At 44.2% G+C, this 22,509-nt stretch overlaps 1 protein-coding gene across 2 annotated transcripts in view; it reads left to right on the top strand.

Annotated features, from left to right (window-relative positions):
- The window catches only part of CREBBP (CREB binding protein), a 160,403-nt gene that overhangs the window by 71,662 nt on the left and 66,232 nt on the right, over positions 1 to 22,509 (top strand). For both annotated transcript variants that reach the window (XM_023225832.2, XM_023225831.2), the window contains exons 4-5: positions 16,254 to 16,494; positions 17,786 to 17,899. In XM_023225832.2, the coding sequence (XP_023081600.1) occupies positions 16,254 to 16,494; positions 17,786 to 17,899 (355 nt within the window). The remainder of the gene's footprint in view (positions 1 to 16,253; positions 16,495 to 17,785; positions 17,900 to 22,509) is intronic.

The following is a 22,509-nucleotide window of genomic DNA, read 5'->3' as shown; positions in this document are numbered from 1 at the left end:
AAAAAAAAAAAAAAAAAAAAAAAAAAATACAAAAATTAGCCGGGTGTGGTGGCGGACACCTGTAATCCCAGTTACTCAGGAGGCTGAGGTGGGAGAATTGCTCGAACCCGGGAGGCGGAGGTTGTAGTGAGCTGAGATCGCACCACTGCACTCTAGCCTGGGTTAGAGAGCAAGAAAATAAGTAACAAAACTTGCTCTCAAAACTATGAAAACAACCTGAAGTTCTTAGGACTTCTTTATTTCTTCTGACCATCTTGTAACTTTCCTTCATATGCTGCTTTCTTTCTAATTAACTTTTTGTTACCAGGATTGCCCTGTTCCTGATAGTACAGGTCCAGAACCCAAAACAGAGCCCAGAGGACCCTAGGTCAGCCCCTCAAGTTCAGGGAACAGTACTGACCTGCATAATGCTGGGCTCTGTCTCCACACAAATCCTGTTCTCTCCTGCGCTTCCTTTTCCAGTCTTCACTGAAAGGACAGCAGTGTGGACTGTGGGGTTGGCTGTCGTCGATTATGCCTGCTCAGTAACCAGGAGCACATTTGGCTTCATAATGAAAGCGTTTGCTTTTTCCAAGACTTCCTGTGTTTTACAGTTAGGGAAACCCTGACCTAACATTTTCCTCTCTTTTCTCTTTTAAAATATTCTCCAGCCCCACTTCCCCACCCCCTCTCCTTTATCCACAACTTAGTGGCAGAATCTGTGCTCGGGGCCCCTCTGCTGTCTCCACTGCTGCTCCAGAGGGCTGAACTTAGCAGATGTGGTATGCTTGTCAAGGGCAGGTTCGGCCGGGAATGCGAAGAGGCTACTCATTCCCTTCACCTGCAGGAGGGCTGGAGCCCTTTGGCCCGGGGCAGGTCCCCCTCTGCCTCTGCACTGATGGCAGTTCTCTTCTGTGAACCGGTTATGCCCCAGAGGATGTTGGGCAGCATCCCTGTCCCTACCCATTGGGTGCTTATGACCTTCTCCCCTAAGCCATGACAATCAAAAATGGCTCTAGGCACTGACATATGTTCCCCAGGGCATAGTCTCCCCCAGTTAAAAACTCCTGCTCTGGAGAGTAATTAGGAGAAGCAGTAGCAACAGCATCTCATCCCTTTGCCTGTCTTCGAGACGTCTGACAGAAGTAGAACCACTTCTCTTCATCTCTGCCTGTCTCTCTTTCTCCCCTCCGCCCCGCCTTTCCCTTCTTTCATCCCTCTTTCTCCCCTTCTCTCCCCACCCCCTGTCTTTCTCTCTCCCTCACTTCTGTTTCTGCTGCTCTCTCTGGTCTTCTCAGGGTAAACTGAGAAAGCATTTTTGTCCATGGAAACTGCATTGCTTGCCTGGTGGCCACTGTCTCACAAGAAACCCTGTGGACTTTGAGACAGATCGATAGATGCCTCTTGGGGATAAACTGACACCACTGACCCTGGAGGGCACAGAACAGATGGGGCTGTGCCCACATGTGCCTTTGTGAGGCAGCCTGACCCAGGAACAGCCTTCAGTGCTCCACATAGTGGTAGGAACCAGAGGGAACTGGTGGAAAAGTGGGGTACCAGCACACATGGTCTCCCCGACATCTTTCTAGGTAATTTTCACCCTATTCCTGCAATAGCCTCTTGAGAGACATCATTCCAGGTCCCATTTTACAACTGAGCAAGTTGAGACTCTGAGTGGTTTGGGTTATTCAAAGCTATGTAGCTTCCTGTTTGCAAAGCCTAAAACTCCTCAGTTATGGTCTGAGGTCATGTTTTTGTAGCCCTGAGCCTGCCAGGAATGCTTCACCAGCCCGTGCTTACAGTTTGTCTGCAGTTCCTCAGATGCGTGTTGTAGTCTTTTTGAATTTTCAAAATTGTATCTGGCCTCAAAACCCGCAGACTTTTGCACACTGAGGGTAAACACTTAAAAAGAAATCTAGATCTGTTTAGTGAAAAAATAAAAATATGAGGTGTCGAACATATTTGCATTTATTGTCATGCTTTGGGGGGTATCCAACTAAATTTGGTGTCCCAAACAATCCCAGTCAGGACTCCAGTGCCCAGTCACCTGGTGCCCTCTGCAGCTCTTTCCTGGAGTGATTCAGCCACGTGGGCTTGGGCCAGGGAGCTCTTGTTCCTCTCCTCTCCTAATTTCTACAGGAGTTCAGCATCATTGGTTAGAATTGAAGAAGGGAGGGATATGATCATTCAGTTAATTTGTCACGTGTTGAAAGCCTTTTGTGGGCTCACGTGCTGGAGTCGGCTCCCCAGAAGGCAACTGGGAGTGCCCCGAGCTCGCTCCACTTTCATGAAGTGGAGGGTGTAGTGGCCACGGAAGATATATCATTACAAACTGCTGCAAGAGGTCTGAGTAGCACTCAGCAGTTCAGATTGACACAGGGACCTCTTTAGATGGAGCCATCAGAGAAGGCCACATTGAAGAAGGAGATTTAAAGGCAAGACTGGAGAGTTGAGAAGAAGCCATAGAGACCCCATGGTACTGGGAGAGCACTGGCTTGTGTAGGAACTGGTAGAAGTCCAGAAAGGCCACCATGAGGGAAGGGAGCACGGCGTGAGTGGAAGTTGGGGGCTGAGCAGGAACCAGTTCAGGAGGCCTTGGAGGGAAGGTGGGCCATCGGCTTACAGTGTAGGCTGTGATGCAGGAAGGTGAAGGCACTTTAGTTGAGTGAGGAGAAGTTCAAGGGCCGTCCTTTTGGAAGCGGAACCCACCTGATTCTTAGTGACGTCTTGCTTAAGCTTTGGATTGGGCTTTCTGACATTTCTTACAAAACGCCGTGTAGAAGTGGGGCACGTCTTGGACTGAGAACATTCAGTGACCAGAGGGGCCTCATCTTCAGGTTCTCCCACGTGGTCTCCTGTAAGAGTTATTTCTAATGTGAGGGTTTTTTTTGTTTGTTTTTTTGTTTTTTAAAAGAACTGCATTATGGAAACTTCATCGTTCTTTTTTTTTAATTTTATTTTAACTTCAGCATTGTTAAAGTTGAGATGCAGGAGATTCATCAGGAGTGCTGCTTATTTAAAATTGCTCATGAGAGTGGTATTACTATTTGTTGTGATGGAGTGTCAGAATTTTGGAGTTGAGGTTGTGGATGGGGTCCACAGCAGTTGCTGATCTACATCTCTGAACAGAAGGGCGGTGTGGCTGGAAGACTGTGTAGACAGGAGGATGGGAGAGTGGTCTTCTGTGTCCTGCCGGAATATCACAGCTGCGACAGTGACACTGGTAGCTCCTGAGTGGCAAGCCATGTGCTGGGATGCCCTCCAGGGCCCCCTGTGTCCAGGGGTTCATTCCATTGCTGTGTCTCAGCACCTGTCCATGGCCCCACCTGTATCTGAGTGCCTTGCAGTTTCTGGGCCTCACCCAGTCCTCCTTATTCACAATCTCTTAGGACAAAGGTACAGAATCTGTGTTCTGTAGTCACTCTTGTGAAACTTCAGCTTTATTCTTTCTCAGTTTCCCAGTTAATACCACCTAATTCCCTCTGATACAACTCAGATAATTCCTGAATACATGGGCTTGCGGTTCTTGGTGTTTTGCTGGAACTTGTGGTTTTACATGAGCTGTTCCAGTGATTCTGATCTGGAATAAAGACCCTGAAAGCCACTGTCCACTGACACCATGAGCCATTGGCGGCGTGACCAGCTGTCCCTCTGTGGAGTGGACTTACTTTGTTGGTCTTCATGTCCACGTTAGTACTTCCGAAGACTTCACTAATCTTCCTTCACCCCCCAACCTTGTTTGTCATATTTTCATAATTTTCTGTCCTGTGTCTAGATTGTGATCATTGAGGGAGCAAGACTTAAACTGGCTGCACAGGGTTAAGCTTCGTGAACGCTGGGGTCTCTTTGTTGTCATCTTTGATGAACTCCTCTCAGTTTTGGTTTCCTTGCACGGATGCCTGTGTTCCCTGACATTATACACAAGCTCCTTTCACTGCACAAGTAGAAATTGTAAAATCACTGCTTGTCTAATACCTCCCTCTAGCCTAGGACTAACGAGAGTCCATATAGAGTTCTCTGGAGATGGCAAGTGAATGAATAGTCTTGTCATCTCTTCACCATAACAGTGTCTATAGAAAAATTACACCATGATTATGAATTGTGTTTCACTAACTGAATTGGAAAACGTGGGGAAGGTGTGGAAGTAAGCCCTTGTCCATAATTATTAGTGATTTAAGTGTTTGTGTATTCTTAAGAGTTTACATCTATTGCCTCCATCTGTGTCTTGAAGATGGCTGAGAAAACATGTATGCAGGGCCTTCAAATGCCACTGAGTATAAATCTTCCGTTCAAACTGATCCCCATTGGTTTTGGCAATAAGAATCAGCTGGGAAACATAATTTAAGCACAAAATAATGATATGTGATGTGTTACAAATAACAAGAAACTAGAAACTGAGAAAAAGTAGCCAGTCCTTTGGTATCAGGGGCAGCCCCACATGTTACGGGTGCTCAGTCAAGGTCGTTTAAGTTTCCTTCCAGTATGGGTTTCCCATTAACCAGCAGTATCTTTTCTAGAGTCTGATTAGCATAACCCTTTCTTCAACAAAACCTCCTAGGTGTAAGCATAAATCATCTCAGAGATACTCATGTAAAGTAGAGGCTCACCCAGAAGGTTTTTTTGTTTTGTTTTTTGCCTACACAAGATGTACTGCATACTTACTAACAACCAGCATTGCAGCCTCTGCCTGCCTGCTGGAAGTATATAATAAGGATAGCAGGCAGTTCTGAGAAATGAAGTGACTTTGAGAAGAATCAAGTAAATACACCACAATAGTCCTGCAAGAAGCAACAACTCAGTAAACAGCACAGGTCATGGGTCTGGGTGAGGTGAGTCGTAGCTAGCAGTAATGCGAATATAATACCTCACTTCCTCTGGAGTGGTGTGAACTACATCAGTCTCTACACAGCCCAAATCACCCTAACTTCCTTTTACCTTTTCCACAACCTTTGGAGATGGCCCTGAGGTTCAAGTCACCAAAAAGACAGTCTGTCCAGTAACTAATTTGCCAAGTTATCAAAAAATTATTGTGTAAATTTTTGTGTTCCTTTTTTCCTCTAATCCTTAGAACCTATCAATGTCATAAGTATTCTTGAAGAATATATATATCAACAGTATTGAAAAAGAGTATTCTAAAAACTTTATGTTTTTAGTAAATTGGTAATTCTGTTGAACTTGGTAATTCAGCTCCTAGTCTGGTCCACCTGTCCCTATGACCCCTTATGACCATAGGAATAGATCCAGTGCCTTCTACATTGCAGGTTGTCTTTTTTGTTGTTTCTTTGGTTGGTTGGGTGGTTTTTTTTTGAGATGGGATCTCACTGTCACCCCAGTTGGAGTGCAGTGGTGTAGTCTCAGCTCACTGCAACCTCTTCCTCCCAGGCTCAAGCGATCTTCCCACCTCAGCCTCCCGAGTAGCTTGGACCACAGGTATGTGCCACCATATACAGCAAATTTTTTGTATTTTTTGGTAGAGACAGGTTTTGCCGTGTTGCTGAGGCTGGTCTCAAATTCCTGAGCTCAGGAGATCCCCCACCTGGGCCTCCCAAAGTGCTAGCATCACAGGTGTGAGCCACCTCTCCCGGCCACTTTATAGGATTTCTTTGTGCTGTAACAACTCACTCCCACCCCTTCTAGGTAGACTGCTGGGTTCTGAAGGCTGTGGCTGTGGGTCCAGAAAGAGAGTGGGGAGGGAGTGGCAGGTCCGCCGCACTTGGCCACATTTCTTACGCCGAGCCTTAGCCTTGGGCTCAGGCTCTCTTGCTTCCCTTGGCCATTTGCTTTCTACTTTAAATCACAGCTTTAAGATTACTTATAAATCATTCTGGATTATTCCCCTATGGAATTTAGCTGTTTTGTTTTGTTTCGTTGCGTTTTGTTGTTGTTGTTGTTGTTGAGACAGAGTCTCTATCTGTCACCCAGGCTAGACTGCAGTGGCGCTGTCTTGGCTCACTGCAACCTCCACCTCCTAGGTTCAAGCTATTCTTCTGCCTCAGCCTTCTGAGTAGTTGGGATTACAGGCACCCGCCACTGCACGTGGCTAATTTTTGTATTTTTGGTGGAGACAGGGTTTCACCATGTTGGCCAGGCTGGTCTGGAACTCCTGACCTCGTGATCCACCCACCTCAGCCTCCCAAAGTGCTGGAATTATAGGCATGAGCCACCATGCCCGGCCTGAATTTAGATCTTAAATTTTAAGATAATCTTATTTTTTTAAAAATCAATAAACACAAAGCAAAAAGAAGAAAACACAAGAAACGTTTCGTCTGTGAAAATAGCTATGTTGTGTTTCTTACCAGTTTATCACCTCAGAGGTGATCATCACTTCTTCCCAGGTTGGCAGCTGTGTACGTTTAATGAGCATTTTCTTTGTTTTATGGCGCCACAGCTTTGCGTACCCAGCTGTTGTAGGTCCTTATGAGGGAACCTGAGCAAGCAGTTGTTGCAGAGCCAGCCTTCATTCTACCTGATGTTCACTTTGGTGTCGTTTTCTGATTCTAGGTGGAGGTTATGGAGGAGACAGGTTTCCAGTTGGGTGGGGGAGCATCCAAGGAGCATGGGTTTGGACCCTGTTGGGATGTGGAAGGTTGGGGATGAGCAGCAGGAATCCCAGTCCGGTGTGGATCCGGGGCAGTGGTGGCGCAGAGGGGCGACACTGTCCTTCCTTGTTCTTTCTTGGTCAGTCTCTCACTGTTTGGAACACAGGGTCCTTTGAAGACGTGATAACCTACTCTTGGACACACAGTAAAAAATGACTTATTTTTCTGTGAGGAATGTGAGGATAAATGTTATTATCCACATTCGGTATGCACATCTCTGTTATGTTCTTAGCACAGAATACAGGCACTATAGGAAAAATGGCATTGGGGCTAAATTACCCAAAAACCTATGTAGCAATAACAATCCCAGTAAAAATGCATGTTAGAGTCTTTTGAAAATTAAGGAATAGGCTGGGCACTGTGGCTCAATCCTGTAATCCCAGCACTTTGGGAGGCCGAGGCGGGCAGATCACTTGAAGTCAGGAGTTCGAGACCAGTCTGGTTAACACGGTGAAGCCCCATCTCTACTAAAAATACAAAAAGTAGTCAGGTGTGGTGGCACACGTCTGTAAGCCCAGCTACTTGGGAGGGTGAGACAGGAGAATTGCTTGAATCAGAGAGGCAGAGGTTGCAGTGAGCCAAGATCGTGCCATTGCACTCAAGCCTGGGCGACAGAGCGAGACTCCATCACAAAAAAATTAAAAATAAAACAATAAAAATAATTTAAGGAATACCAGCGTAAATGTAAAGAGTTTGTTTTTAAAGGTAGTTTGACAGCTGGGCGCAGTGGCTCACACCTGTAATCCCAGCACTTTGGGAGGCGGAGGCGGGTGGATCACAAGGTCAGGAGATCGAGACCGTCCTGGCTAACATGGTGAAACCCTGTCTCTACTGAAAATACAAAAAATTAGCTGGGCGAGGTGGCGGGCGCCTATAGTCCCAGCTACTCGGGAGCCTGAGGCACGAGAATGGTGTGAACGTGGGAGGCGGAGCCTGCACTGAGCCAAGATCGCGCCACTGCACTCCAGCCTGGGGGACAGAGCGAGACTCCGTCTTGGGGGAGGAAAAAAAAGGTAGTTTGACAGTGGAGTATACACAGTGGTTGAGGCTGCCAATTATGTAATAAGCAACACATGCAAAGAGCTTGTGGCTAAACCGAGTGCAGATGATGAGTGGGGTGAGTGGGCTCAGTGAACTTTGTGTTTACCTGCCGTTACTCAGTGGCTCAAAATAATAGGAAGGGGAGACTAAGGTTTAAACTAGTATGGCTCTCACACCATACTCACTTCCTCCTTCCACATTACAAATTGCATGTGAAATAATCCTTGCTCCAGAAACATACATTACATATATTTTAAGGCTTTTGACAGATAGCATTCTAGTGCCTTCCAGCAAAAGCCATGTGCCCAGTTACCAGCATCACACCATCTTCCCAAGGCTAGGGACTGTCACCCCGTCCTTTTGTTTTTTTTTTTAGACGGAGTGTTGCACTTGTTGCGCAAGCTGGAGTGCAATGGCGCAATCTCTGCTCACTGACACCTCTGCTTCCTGGGTTCTAGCTATTCTTTTGCCTCAACCTCCTGAGTAGCTGGGATTACAGGCACGTGCCACCACACCTGGCTAATTTTTTGTATTTTTTAGTAGAAATGGGGTTTCACCATGTTAGTTAGGCTGGTCTCAAACTGCTGACCTCAGGTGATCTGCCCACCTCGGCCTCCTAAAGTGCCGAGATTCCAGACGTGAGCCACTGTTCCCAGCCCACCTTATCCTTTAATAGGAGAAAATGATGTCATCTTATTTTGATGAGCATTTCTCTCACGAGTAAGATTTGAAGTGCTTATGTTTAGAGACATAGGCATTTATTTGAGTTGCTTCGGTCCTGTTCTTCACCAGTTTTCCTGTCACATTATCTTAGAACACTTTATAAAGCAAGGTGGTCAGCCCTCTGTGCAGGAAGAACACAGAGAGCTGCAGGATTGTGGCTCTACTGCTAAGTGGCTGGCTCATCACCCAGGAAAGGCCTTTTCCTTGGGGCCTCAGTTACTTCACCTGTCATGTGTGGCTAGTTCCCAGAGCACTCCTGCCTCGGTGATGTGTGTGTCTTCAATGAGCTGCTGTCCGTTGGACCCTGAACACAGCGCCTGGCACAGAGTGAGGAATAAAGATGGACTGGGAGAAGAAGAAATAATAGCTCCATCATGATTTGTTTTGTCTTGTGTCTTTCAGATTTAATTTTTCCTGGTTCATCAATGGCCTTTACACTTGTTCCTAGTGGTTTTAGTCATAGAAACAATGCCAGTCTTTATGTAATCTAGCCTCTCACACGTATTTAATGGTACATACAGTCTTCTCCTGCATTGGAATCGCCCTTGGAGCTTTTGTTCTTTTTTCTCTCTTTTCTCAATGGTTTTGGTTTTGGTTTTGTCTTTTTTTAGCAACAGGGTCTGGCTTTGTTGCCCAGGCTGGGGTACAGTGGCAATTCACAGGCACAATCATGGGACACTATAGCCTTGATCTCCTGGTCTCCAGAAGTTCTCCCACCTTCGCCTCCTGAGTAGCTGGGACTATAGGTGTACCACCACTCCTGGCTTCTTAAATGTCTTTATTCTCATTGTAAAGGTACATATATGTTAGTTTTAGAAAAATTGGGAAAAGTCTAAATTAAAAAAAAAAAAAAAAAGCAGCCTTGTCTCTTAGGGGAAAATGGGAGGATCTGTATTTTGAGAATTTTTACTGGAAGGCTGGGCACAATGGCTCATAGCTATAATCCCAGCACTTTGGGAGGCCACGGCGAGAGAATTGCTTCTGCCCGGAAGTTCAAGACCAGCTCGAACAACATGGCAAGACTCTGTCTCTACAAAAACTTTTAAAACTTAGCTGGGCGTTGTGATACACACTTCTGTGATCTCAGCTACTCAGGAGGCTGAGGTGAGAGGATCGCTTGAGCCCAGGAGGGTGAGGCTGTGTGAGCCGTGACTGCACTACTTTACTTCACCTTGGGTAACAGTGAGACCCTGTCTCCAAAAATAAAAAGAATTTTTACTGGTAATAATGAGGAACACTGCTTTATGTTCTGTGACTAAAGCCTTTACTACCTTTGCATAACAAAGCACTCACCTTAATTACCTTCCAATACTTTTATAATTTAATTTTTTATATTTAATTCCTCATCATTTTCTTATTGATTCTTCTGATTTTGTTTTCTCAGGAATTTTCTCCCAGAATGGAATGCTTTTTGGTATAAAAATAGTAGTCACTTAAAAAGCTTTTTGTTAAAGCATAAAGGTCTACCTTATTGTTGTTACTAACTTGTTGCCTTAAATAACAGTCATTGGATGTTCTCTCCCACGAATTCAGGCAGGGCTTGGTTGGCCCATTCCCCTGCTCCACATGGCTTTGACAGGGGTTATTTGAGGTCTGGCTTATTTTTCATGGCTGCCTCTTATTTCATTATAGGTCTGTAGCCACAGGATGTTTAATTAGTCCACCTTTCATAGGCATTTAAAGTTTTTTCCAGTTTTTAATATTGAATCAGAATGTGATGCATTATCTTTGCACACATATTTTAACATACTTGTCCAATTACTTCCTTAATAATAAATAATGAGAAGTGGAATTACTGTCAAAAGAAATGCATATTTTTCTTTTTGATACATGTTGCTTTCCAGAATTATACTGAATTGCCAGAGTACTTGAGAATTGCCATTTCTTTATATCTTCATCAATACCAATTAGCAGTTTTAAAATCTTGGCCATATTGATAGATTAAAAATGCCTCATTGTTTTATTTCTATTTCTTTAATGATTAGTAAGAACTTTTTAAAAACAGCTTTTTAAGATATAATTCATGTACCATATAGTCCTTGCTTTAAAGTGTGCAGTTCAGTGGTGGTGTATTGTGTAACCATCACCACAATCAATTCTGAAACAATTTCTCCACTCCAAAAAGAAATCCAGTACCATTAGCAGTTATTCCCCATTTCCCCTGAACCCCCATCTCCAGCCAACCACTAGTCTCTCTACCCCCATGGCTGTGTCTATTCTGGGCATTTCCTAGAAACTGAATCACACAATATGTGGTCTTTTGTGACTGGCTTCTTTGACGAAGCATGTTTTCAAAGTTCACGTTGTAGTATGTGTGGTTACTTCCCTTTTTATGGTTGAATAATATTCCATTTTGGATATATACCATGTTTGTTTTTCCCTTCATCACTTGATGGGCATTTGAATTGTATCCACTTTTTGGCTATTTGTAAAAGGCTGTTGTGAACATTTTTTACAGTTTTTGTGTGAACATGCATTTTCAGTTCTTTTGGTTATATACCTAAAAAGGGAATTACAGAGATCATATGGTAATTTTATGTTTGACCTTTTGAGGAATTGCCAGACTTCTACATTCCCACACCAGTGTATGAGGATTCCAAGTTCTCCACGTCCTGGCCACCCTGTTGCTATTGGTTAGCATTTGGCTTTTTATTATAGCCATGTGGTGGATGTGAAGTGGTATCTCACTGTAGTCTTAACTTGCATTTCCCTAGTGGCTAATAAGGTTCACCATCTTTTCATGTGCTTATTGGCCATTCATGTATCTTCTTTGGATAAATATCTATTCAGAGCTTTCACTCATTTTTTAATTGGGCTATTTGTCTTTTTATTAACTGAGTCGTAAGAGTTTTTAAAATATGTTCTAGATGCAAGTGCTTTACGTGTGATTTGCAAATATTTTTCACTTTCCGTTTTCACAGTTCATTATTTTGTAATGGTATCCTTTGAAGCATAAAACTTTCTAATTTTTTATGAAATCAGTTTATTTTTCTTTTATCACTTGTGCTTTTGGTGACATACTAAGAAACTGCCTAATCCAAGGTCGTGAAGATTTATTCCTGGTTTTCTTCTGTGAATGGTATGATTGTCACTCTTACGTTGAAGTCTTTGCTCCACCTTGAGTTCATTTTTGAGTAGGAGGTAGAGAGGAGTCTGCCTGCATCCCTCTGCCTGGGCTGTCCAGTCCTTGCGCTCCTCTTCATTGAGAAATGATCCCTCTCTCCCTTGTGTTGCCTCAGCACCAAGGTGTAGAACATTTTTGTATTTGTTGTTTCTTTGTGTTTTGTGAGGTATCTGTGCATTTTCTTTGCCCAACTTTTTGGTGGGATAGTATCCTTTCTTTATTGAGAGCATTTGCATAAAAGAAAACCAAGAAATTTGCACTCAGTTTTTCACTTTTTAAACTTTATTATGTGTTTATGTTAAGAAGGCTTTCTCATCCTCGTGTCCTAAAAGTATTTTAAATTTTTCTCTCCATTTTAATCCCTTTTTATTCACTTTAGTCCATACGAAGTGTTTTTTTTGTTTGTTTGTTTGTTTTTAAATAGAAGATAAGGATCCAAAGATGCCTCACCACTCTTGAATATAAAGCACCACCTTTAGGAGACAGTCGTCCTCTTTTATCGGGGGTTTCACTTTCTGGGGTTTCTTTTACCAGCAATCCCAAAATAAGTGAGTGCAGTACAATAAGGTGTTTAGAGAGAGAGAGACCACATTCATGTAGCTTTTATTACAGTGTATTGTTACAATGGTTCTATTTCATTATTAGTTACTGTTAATCTTACTATACTTAATTTATAAATTAAACTTTAGCATAGGTGTGTGTGTATAGGACGTAATACAGTATATATAGGATTCAGTACTATCTGAAGTTTCAGGCACCCATTGAGGTTCTTGGAACCTGTCCCCTGATGATCAGCGGAGACTTCTGTATGCTAATTTGATTTATACATATGTCTATTTCTGGACTTACTTAAAAAAATTAGCTTTACAGTATGTTTCAATATCTGGCAATACAGAGTGCCCCTTTATTTTTACTATTTTTCAAAATTTTCTTGGCTCTTAGAAAAACAAAATCACACAAAATGTAGATTACTTTTGGGGCAGCTTCCACAACGATGGCTTTGTTCTGGGCTCTAAGGGAGGGTTCGAAGTACTCTCCCTCCATCCTTAGTGCCTGCTTGCCAGTGGGAATTGGGCAGGGAGGTTGGGGAAGTCTGAAGGATGCTTCTGACAGATTTGGGGGCCACCTACAGTTCACATCTAACTCTCATGGCTCATTGAACACCAGCCTGGGAGAGGAGGAAACTACTTTGCAAAACTAAGCTAGTCCCAGACAAATATACAGAATTCCATGGGGAGGGCCAGACACAGGGTCATTCCACCGTTGACTCAGCTTCACCCTCGGAATGGCTTTTGAGATGCATGTTGTAAACAGTATGTAGAGCTCATTAAACTGTACATTTGTCCTCCAGCCAGAGGTAGACAAATAAGAGACCAAGTTTTAAATTTGACATATAGTTTCCAACCATACTGTTTTGACATATGGTCAGGTGTAGTGCAAAAGACACTATTAAAAATACATCCCAGGCCTCGCATGGTGGCTCACGCCTGTAATCCCAGCCGTTTGGGAGGCTGAGGCGTGCAGGTCACTTGAGGTCAGGAGTTCGAGACCAGCTTGGCCAACATGGTGAAACCCCATCTCTACTAAAAATACAAAAAGTAGGCAGGTGTGGTGGGCACCTGTAATCCCAGCTACTTGGGAAGCTGAGGCGGGAGAATTGCTTGAATCCAGGAGGCAGAGGTTGCAGTGAGCTGAGATGGCGCCACTGTACTCCAGCCTAGGCAACAGAGTGAGACTCCTGTCTCAAAAAATAAATAAATAAATATAGGCCAGCTGGGTGCCACCACACGTCTGTGATCCCAGCTACATGGGAGGCTGAAGTGGGAAGATCACTTGAGCCCTGGAAGCCAGCCTGGGCAACATAGCAAGACCTTGTCTCTGAAATGTAAAAAAAAAGAATCTTTTTAAATCCCAAATGAAAAGCAGTGTGTTAATTTTTTGGTGAATTAAGAACAGCCTGCTTATAATTTACTTGTAGAGGTAAAATGTTTGCCTAATTTTTATGTAATTTTTTTGGTGATATTTCTGTACTTTAAGAAACAGTGCGAGGACAACTATGTAGTCTCTTCAGTGTCAGGAGTAAAAGAATGGAAGACGTAATAGATTAAGAACCTTAAGAACAACCAAATACAGGATGTGGGCCTTCATGGAGTCCTGATTTGTGCAAACCAGCTATGATAGATGTGTTTTGGACAACCAGAGAAATTGGGATATGACTCGGTATTAGCTGATACCCAAGAAGGATTGTTCTTTTTCTTAGGTTTAATGATGATATCCTTTCCTTTCCATTTTTCTGTATGTTTGAAATTTTCATAAATGTAAAAGAGACCTAAATGAGGCTCATTTTGTGTTTCTCCCATTCTTCTGTATCTCCATTCCTGTTGATTTCTGGATGGACCTTCCAATCCACAGGAATAAGCCAGTTGAGCAGTGGACTTAACGCCAGTATTGCATGCTTTCAGGGGCAGCTTAAGGGCTGTTTGCTTACTGAAGCTTTATTTACAATTATAAAAATTAAAGGAGGGGGCCGGGGATTCCAGTTTATGCCCCATAACAAGAACTAGTTCAATGAGTGTAAAGTTGTAGAGTAACATGCCGTTCGTTCCAAGTCGTCCCAGCCACTGTGTGAGACAGTTTAGTGGTATGGGGCAGAACATGGAAAAACACTAAGCAAAACGTGTGTGTTGCAGGGGAGATACGAGGCTCTATTGATTATGGTTCATACATAAGCATTTATATAGAAAAAGGAAGGGGAAAAAAACCCGTCAATACTTTAATAGTGGACTCCTGGATAATGGGATTTTAATTGTTGTTAATTATTTCTGTAGTAGTTCTTTAGCTTTCCAAAATTCCTGCAGTGTAGATATATACTTTCATAATCAAGAAAAAATCAACGTAAGGGAAAGAGGCTATTTTCTTTTAGGAGTTGAGCCCTGCATTCATGGTGTTCTGCCTCTCAGCTACCATGCTGATTTTGCTTTGGGTCCTTCTCAGAATTGCTTTGGGTCCTTTTCAAACTTCCAAGAATTTTACTACCAAGCCCAGCCACCCAGCTTTTCTACACACTTATTTTCTAGTTCTCATAACAGTAAAACCGAAACAAAACTCTATAACTTTTTAAAAATGAGCTTTGATTCATTAAAAATTATTTTTATAGTTTTCTCTCTTCGTGAATGTAGTTTTGATTCATACATTTTTTAAAAATCAGAGTGGCGTACTTTAGGGGAGGTAATGAGGGTTGTGGAAGCAAGCTGGAAATATCAGAGTACTAGAGAAAATTGGAAATCCTGGAACTGTGGTTGATACTGTTACACATTAGGAACACTTCTCTTATTGCCTAAGTCTTTTTTATTAAGTTCATCTGAAGAATGCTTGTAGTTTGTGAAGAGTAAGACTCTGCGAGTCCCCTTTTCCATTTTCCTTGCTATTAAACGGTTTGTTTGGTTTGGCTTGTTATTTCAGGCAACTGAAAGCAAACTCTTTCTGTATTTTTAGCACATCACCAAATCTTTAAAAATTATCAACTGTCGGCCGGGCGAGGTGGCTCAAGCCTGTAATCCCAGCACTTTGGGAGGCCAAGACGGGTGGATCACGAGGTCAGGAGATCGAGACCATCCTGGCCTACACGGTGAAACCCCGTCTCTATTAAAAAATACAAAAAAAAAACTAGCTGGGTGAGATGGCGGGCGCCTGTAGTCCCAGCTACTCGGGAGGCTGAGGCAGGAGAATGGCGTAAACTCGGGAGGCGGAGCTTGCAGTGAGCCGAGATTGTGCCACTGCACTTCGGCCTGGGCGACAGAGCGAGACTGCGTCTCAAAAAAAAAAAAAAAAAAAAAAAATCAACTGTCTGAGTGGAAATTTTAATGAGAAACAAAGCATAGGACAGGAATGCATTTCCCATTGTACTGGGTGGTTGTATTAAGGCTAAGTATCATTAATCTTTAGGAGAGGTAATGTTTGCTGTGAAATTAAGCTGCAGGCATTGCCCTTCTAGTCATGTGATAATGAAATCCAAAAGGTAGCTCTGATTCTTTTTGCTACATCAGATATTGCAATTGGTCAGGCCTTGGCAATCTTTTTTTTTTTGAAACGGAGTCTCTGTCGCCCAGGCTGGAGTGCAGTTGCGCGATCTCAGCTCACTGCAAGCTCCGCCTCCCAGGTTCACACCATTCTTCTGCCTCAGCCTCCCGAGTAGCTGAGACTACAGGCGCCTGCTACCACGCCTGGCTAATTTTTTCTGTTTTTTAGTAGAGATGGGGTTTCACCGTGTTAGCCAGGATGGTCTCGATCTCCTGACCTCGTGATCCACTCGTCTCGGCCTCCCAAAGTGCTGGGCTTACAGGCGTGAGCCACCGCACCGGCCGGGCCTTGGCAATCTTTTTAATTATGTTGAACCCTATGAAATTGCTAGTGTTTGGCCATTTGGGACATACAGAAACAGCACTTTCATATGGTCCAGCTGATATAATACACAGCTTTTCTTGTAGTTGTGTACATCGTAGAGTGAGTTGGGTTTTGGTTGCTGCAGTGAAGAGCCAGCCATTGTCTTGCTTGGATGATAATTGTATACAAGTGAACTTGAATCAGTCTTGCTGCTGAGTTGGGTTGATTTCTGTGGTTCTGAATCTTCTTAAAGTCGTCAGTGGATTAGAGAACTACACCAGCCTTCTTCTGTCTGTGATCGGTATTACCCATCAACTTTTGCTTTTGTTTGAGAAATAATTAATGAATATGAGTTGGAACTCTGAGAGGTTAAAGTATTTTTTTATTATTTTGCTTTATTTTAGTCTCAGATGCAAACATCAGTGGGAATTGTACCCACACAAGCAATTGCAACGGGCCCCACTGCAGATCCTGAAAAACGCAAACTGATACAGCAGCAGCTGGTTCTACTGCTTCATGCTCATAAGTGTCAGAGACGAGAGCAAGCAAACGGAGAGGTTCGGGCCTGCTCGCTCCCACATTGTCGAACCATGAAAAACGTTTTGAATCACATGACGCATTGTCAGGCTGGGAAAGCCTGCCAAGGTAAGTGCTGTTTTCGGAACTCCTAGTGGCGAAGGTCAGGAAGAATTTTTCTTTATTGTTCTTACAGCAGCTCTCTGGTTCATAAGGCTCTGGCAGCCTGAGTGCTACCTTCCATTTGGTGTGGCAAAACATGTTGCGCTCACGTTCCCCACACAATGACAGTCAGGTGCTCCAGGAAGTCTTACCTGCTGAAGAGAAAGGCGATTTGGTTTTCTGATACTCTGTGAACTTCTGCTGCTTGAAGCTGTGCCCCGTATTTGTTCTTTTCCTCCTTCCTCTGTCACGGAAGATGTTGGTCACTTCTTGAGCACTGTCTTTGTTGTGAATGTGTAGATCGTGGTTTTCTTTTGGGCAATGAATATAGCACACGCACGTGCAGGCACACGCCCTTCCTGCACCCCAGCATCTGTCTTGGTGGCCTGCGGCCTTGCTCCTCTGTCCTGTGTCTTGAGGCAAGTCCAGATGGCAGTGAAGTTGTCCTGGGTGACTGGCAATGACATGGGGAACTACGCACTGTATCATCCCAGGGGAGGTGGTGAACTAGGCACTTCACGTGCCCTCTGTCTCCGCTTTTACTGCAGACACCTCATTTCTACCGAAGGAAGTGTTTCCTATTAACAGCTATACTTTCCTTTAATCTTTATTCTCTTTCCTTCTCTTCTTATGCTCATAAACCTTGGGGGAATCTCCCCCTGGTCGCCCTGTCTCCCGTTGTGACATTTGTGAGTCCCCAGAGTAACCCCGTCGTAACAGAGAAGCAGAGAAGGGTAAGGTTAGACCTTTAGAAGCTGAAGCCGGAATAACCAGGGTCAGTTACCCTCTCGAGTACTTGTTCACCAGGTGCCCACAGTCCCTTTCAGAATCTCTGCAGGCTTCTCATGTGCTTCTCTATCTGTATTTCTTCACTGTAGTATTTAGGTGGTTTCATCTTGAAACGTAATTGAACATTTTTATTTTAAATAGTTACATCACAGAACTATTATTTGTTCTACCTTTCATTGCGGTTGTTTGGTATTCCAGGTTGAATAGTGTTTGTTTTGTTTTGTGGGCTGCCCTTAATCACCCATCCTTCATAACATTGCTTCTAGGGGAAGTTTTGTTTGGATTTCTCAACAGTCAACTTACAAACTTTTTGGAAAACAGCCTGTTTGTAAGTTGAGGACTGCCTATACTGTGTTATGGTTACACTTGTTACCATTTTCTTATGGAATCTGGCATTATAATTTAGGTATAATTGAAAGTGTGACGATTTGGATAGAAAAATAACATCTCGTTGTTTTTCTGGTCATAGTTGCCCATTGTGCATCTTCACGACAAATCATCTCTCATTGGAAGAACTGCACACGACATGACTGTCCTGTTTGCCTCCCTTTGAAAAATGCCAGTGACAAGCGAAACCAACAAAGTAAGTGAGCACGGGGGCAGAGAAGCTTGGAGATGAGAATAGAAGTTGTTTCTAAAGAAAATTCAGAGAGTAGGTAGGGAGTGGGCAGGGGTTATGAGCCACGGAGTGCAGGGTGAGGTAGGGCGGACAGTGGCCCAAGGTGCAGCCAAGCTCAGAGGGCAGGCAGGCTCTTTGTGTCAGGAACTGCTGTGATAATGTTGGACCCTGACTCACTCACTGCCCCTCCCTCTCCCTGCCCCCTGCATACACGCACTTGAAGCAGCATGGAACGGCAGAGTCACTTTGTTCACTGAGCCAACATGAAGACATGGTATTTCCTGACAGTTACTCCATCTGTGAGAATTTAAATTCCATGTCGCTCTAATGGCGGTGACGTCTTGGGGAGGGGGAGAGAGGGGGCACTTCTTTTGGAACTGGAAAGCCCTTATCCTGAAGTAAATTTTGAAGGCTCCGTCAGGCTGGGTCAGTATAAAATCCCGCACGAACATTTTTGAAGGTTTCCCTCTGCGTGGATCTGTGGTCCCCAGACCTCTTTGTATAACTAACCATTCACTCTGCTTGGCAGTGAGAGCCTCTGCCTAGGGCTGCTGCATCCTGGTCATCCCAGTAGTTTTGCCATTGTCTAGGTTGTCTGTAGCCCTTGGCAAGACTGGTTATGCAGCAGTCCCTGCTTGTTGGGAGGCCTGCCTGGGGCTCTGGGGCTCCCTGCCATTTGTAGGCTTCAGGCAGTAAGAAGGATGAACCTCCCTCCCATTTTTCAACCCTCTTCCTGTCATTTTAGAGGTAAAACCGTGGTCTTTGGGTGTGTCCTTCAGTTTTGGACAGCTAGGAAGTGCCCTTCAATCTCCTGTCCCCTCTGGCTGGAGGTGCTCCCCTAGCGACCCTTCCAGCACAGCACAGTCTTCCTCATCTTCCTCCATCTCGTCTGTGCTATCTTGCCACCCTCCCCTGTTTTGTGTTTTCTGTGTTCATTCCTCTCATTCTTCTTGATCATCCTTCCTCAAGACCCCGCAGCTGCCTAGAGAATATGTGCTGCTTTTCTTTCTGGTTGTTTCCGAGTGGCCCAGGTAAAGATAGAAAAAGTGGTTTGTTCCTAGGAGTACTGTGGAGTGGCGTGCCAGTGACAGCCCCCGTGGTTTTCCTTTTACTGAGTCCAACTCACCTCCCTCTGGCGACAAGGGAATAGGCAGTGAGCTGACGCTGACCCTGCTTCATTTAAAGCAGGGTGTCCCTGTCACAGAGAAGAGAAACGCCAGGGTAATGGGGCCTGTTGTCTGCCTCCCTACAGAAGAACCACAACGAGTTTCCTTTAAAAACCAGTTTCCTGACCAGGTGCGAGGCGGGCAGATCACCTGAGGTTGGGAGTTCGAGACTAGTCTCTACTAAAAACACAAAATTAGCCAGGCATGGTGGCGCATGCCTGTAATTCCAGCTACTTGGGAGGCTGAGGCAGGAGAATCGCTTGAACCTGGGAGGCGGAGGTTGTGGTGAGCCGAGATCTCGCCAGTGCACTCCAGCCTGGGCAACAAGAGCGAAACTCCGTCTCCAAAAAAAAAAGCCACTTACCTAAAAGTCAATTAAATTATTCTTTAATTGACTAAAATTTGAATTAATAAACAATTTCCCTGGACATCTCTTATATAAAGTGACATTCTGGAATCCTGGGTCTTCTAGAACCAGATATTTGGAACAGTTGTTCTATTCCTTGTCTGTTTTTCCTCCCACATTACTGTAAAACTTTTTTCTTTAGTATATTGTGATGGCTAAATTTCTTGTGTTTTAGGGCACATTTCAGTAATAGGCTCTTTAAGTGCCAAAATATTCGTTGTCAAGTTTGTAGTTATACAATATTCCATGAATAATGAGCTAGAATTTTATTCTTAACTTTTAATCTGAGAGTGTGGCTTTTTGGGGATCTTTTGTTTTTAGTACATACTACCATGACAATTGTAAACTTTTGTGATTTCTCTTTTTAAGAAACGCTTATGTGGTTTTTGTTTTAAAAGAAAAAAGAAGTGTATGTGGTTTTTTTTTTTTTAACCATCCTTATAACTGCCGGAGTGTTGTGAAAATTGATTGTGTGCCTGCTCTCTCAAGTGGTAAACCACAGGTTTTCTACTAGTCATAATGTAAGATATTACCAGGATGATTTTATAAAGTCACAAGGAAGATTTAGATTAACTTGCTGCAGGGTTTTGGTAGTTTTTTACAAAAGTATGATTGACGGGGTTTCAGCAGTATCCTTTCTGTACATTTTGTTGTTTTTTTCTCTTCTCCCAAAGCAAATTATGCTTATGGTGTGTGAGCTCTTGAGTTAAGAACCCAGAGAGGAAAATGTGAATCTGACCCTACTTTGGCTTAAGGTTGGGTTTTGAAGACAATATATATGTTAAAAATAATGTAAGGGTGACCTCCCTCAAAGGACTGAGGTAGAGACAAGTCAGTGCAATCAACATTCATTTTGAGGAGAATTGGAGTGCACCTGACTACTTTATAGAGCAAGGTGAGACTTGGTGGAGCCCAGTGCAAACAAAATAACGAAGGAAGAACATTTCAGACAGTGGGGACAGCGTCTGCACAGTACACAGCTTGTGAGGGCGTGCATTTGACTGGACTGGGGTTCCTGTGCAAACAAGGTGAACCGAAAGGTGGACTGTGGTGAGCTCCTGGAAGCCTCAGGGACTGCCAAGACCCACCTGTGCTCGCTCTGTGGAGATCACCTTAGGGGCCCCAGGACTCTGCTTTTTAGGCAGTGTTTCCCACAGGCCAGCGCTGGTCTAAACTGATGCACACTTCCTTGATCAGCACATGCTGCAATCTCTAACTTCTGTGATTAATGTCTCTACTGAGAGAACTTTCCAGAATGACCTGTGGAGCTAATCTGAGGTTCTTTGAAATGAAGCCCAGATCATTGATTACCTTTTTGGCCTATGTTGAGTTTTGTTTGGTTGGTTTGTTTGTTTTGAGACAGAGTCTTGCTCTGTCACCCAGACTGGCTTGTAGTGGCATAGCCACGTCTCATGGCAGCCTCAACCTCTTGGGCTCAAGCAGTCATTCCACTTCAGCCTCCTGAGTACCTGGGACTGCAGGCATCTGCCACCACACCTGGCTAATTTTTGTATTTTTTGTAGAGATGGGGTTTCACCATGTTGCCCAGGCTTGTCTCGAACTCCTGAGCTCAAGTGATCTTCCCACCTCGGCCTCCCAAAAGTCCTGGGATTACAGGCATGAGCCATTGCGCCTAGCCTCATTTAATTTTTCTTTGAATTGTTTTTTAAAGATTCTATAATCACTGATCTCGAATTAACCATCCCTTATAGCATTATTCAGTTTTTGTTGAATTATTAGGACTTTCCAAGACATGTACCTTATGTCAGTCCTGGCATCTGACCTCCAGTAAATTCGGTGCACAGAGTGGCATAGAGGACTGGGCTGTGGGACCCGTGACCAGGTTCCCTTCTTGGGGCTCATGTTGCCTCATTTGTGAAGTTCTGGCTGCTCAAAGTGTAGGCCTCAGGCAAGCTATAGAGGCACTCCCAGGTTGCTTGTAAGCAGTAAAGAAATTGGGGCCCTATTTCAGACCTCTTATATTAAAACCTACATTTTTACAAAATTTCTGGGTGATTGGTGTGCACATTAAAATCCAAGATGGACTGCTCTGGATGCCTTGAAAGACCAGGTGTCTGGGCCAGTGCTGGTGAGAGGGTTTGAGTCATTCTCTGAGAGAGACCACGGGTTTTCCAACCCAGAGTGCCCCAGGGACTGTCGAAGCAAGTGCACAGGGTTGGTCCCAGAGCCAGCCTAATGCATGCACTGCCCCGGCTGTGTCAGCCATGGCCCCAGCTGCTGCCAGACATCTCCATGAGTGTAGCACCCACTGCTTCACCTGGCAACATGTTGCATCTGTAGGTGCCTCAGATTGTTTAAAACACCTCCTTTCGGCCAGGCTCAGTGGCTCACACCTGTACTCCTTGCACTTTGGGAGACTGAGGTAGGCAGATTGCCTGAGTTCAGTTTCAAGACCAGCTTGAGCAACACAGTGAAACCCCGTCTCTACTAAAATACAAATAATAGCTGGATGTGGCAGCATTCACCTGTAGTCCCAGCTACTCGGTATCCTGAGGCGGGAGGCTGAGGCAGGAGAATCATTTGATGAAACCGGGAGGCAGAGGTTGCAGTGAGCCAAGATCGCACCAGTGCACTGCAGCCTGGGTGACAGAGCAAGACTCCGTCTCAAAAAAACAAAACAAAAACCAAAAAAGACCTCCTTTCATTATATGGAGTCAAGATCTCCCTCCTTTGAACTGCCACTCATCGAATAGCCCATCAGGTGCCCAGTGAGTGTGTGGAGCAGGCCCTTCGTTCACTTGAGGGCCCTTCAGAGATTTTCACCTCTTTTGACAGACTGTGGTGGGATGGGGAACAGCAAGGAGCAGAATCTGAAGGTTTTAGAGAGAATAGTGACCTTGATTGACCCTGACTTAAGTACCAGAGGGTCGTGGGTGATGTGTTACGTCTGAACAACTTTGCTCCTTGATAGCAAGGAGCATGTAGCTGCGCCAATGTCACTTGGCTTCTGAAGAAAGCCTTTTGCTTGAGGGCTTGTGGCT

This window comes from Piliocolobus tephrosceles, chromosome 17 (assembly GCF_002776525.5).
Source record: "Piliocolobus tephrosceles isolate RC106 chromosome 17, ASM277652v3, whole genome shotgun sequence".
Lineage (NCBI taxonomy): Eukaryota > Metazoa > Chordata > Mammalia > Primates > Cercopithecidae > Piliocolobus > Piliocolobus tephrosceles.
The sequence above is the reverse complement of the archived record's forward strand: the minus strand, read 5'-3'. Positions and strand labels throughout refer to the sequence as shown.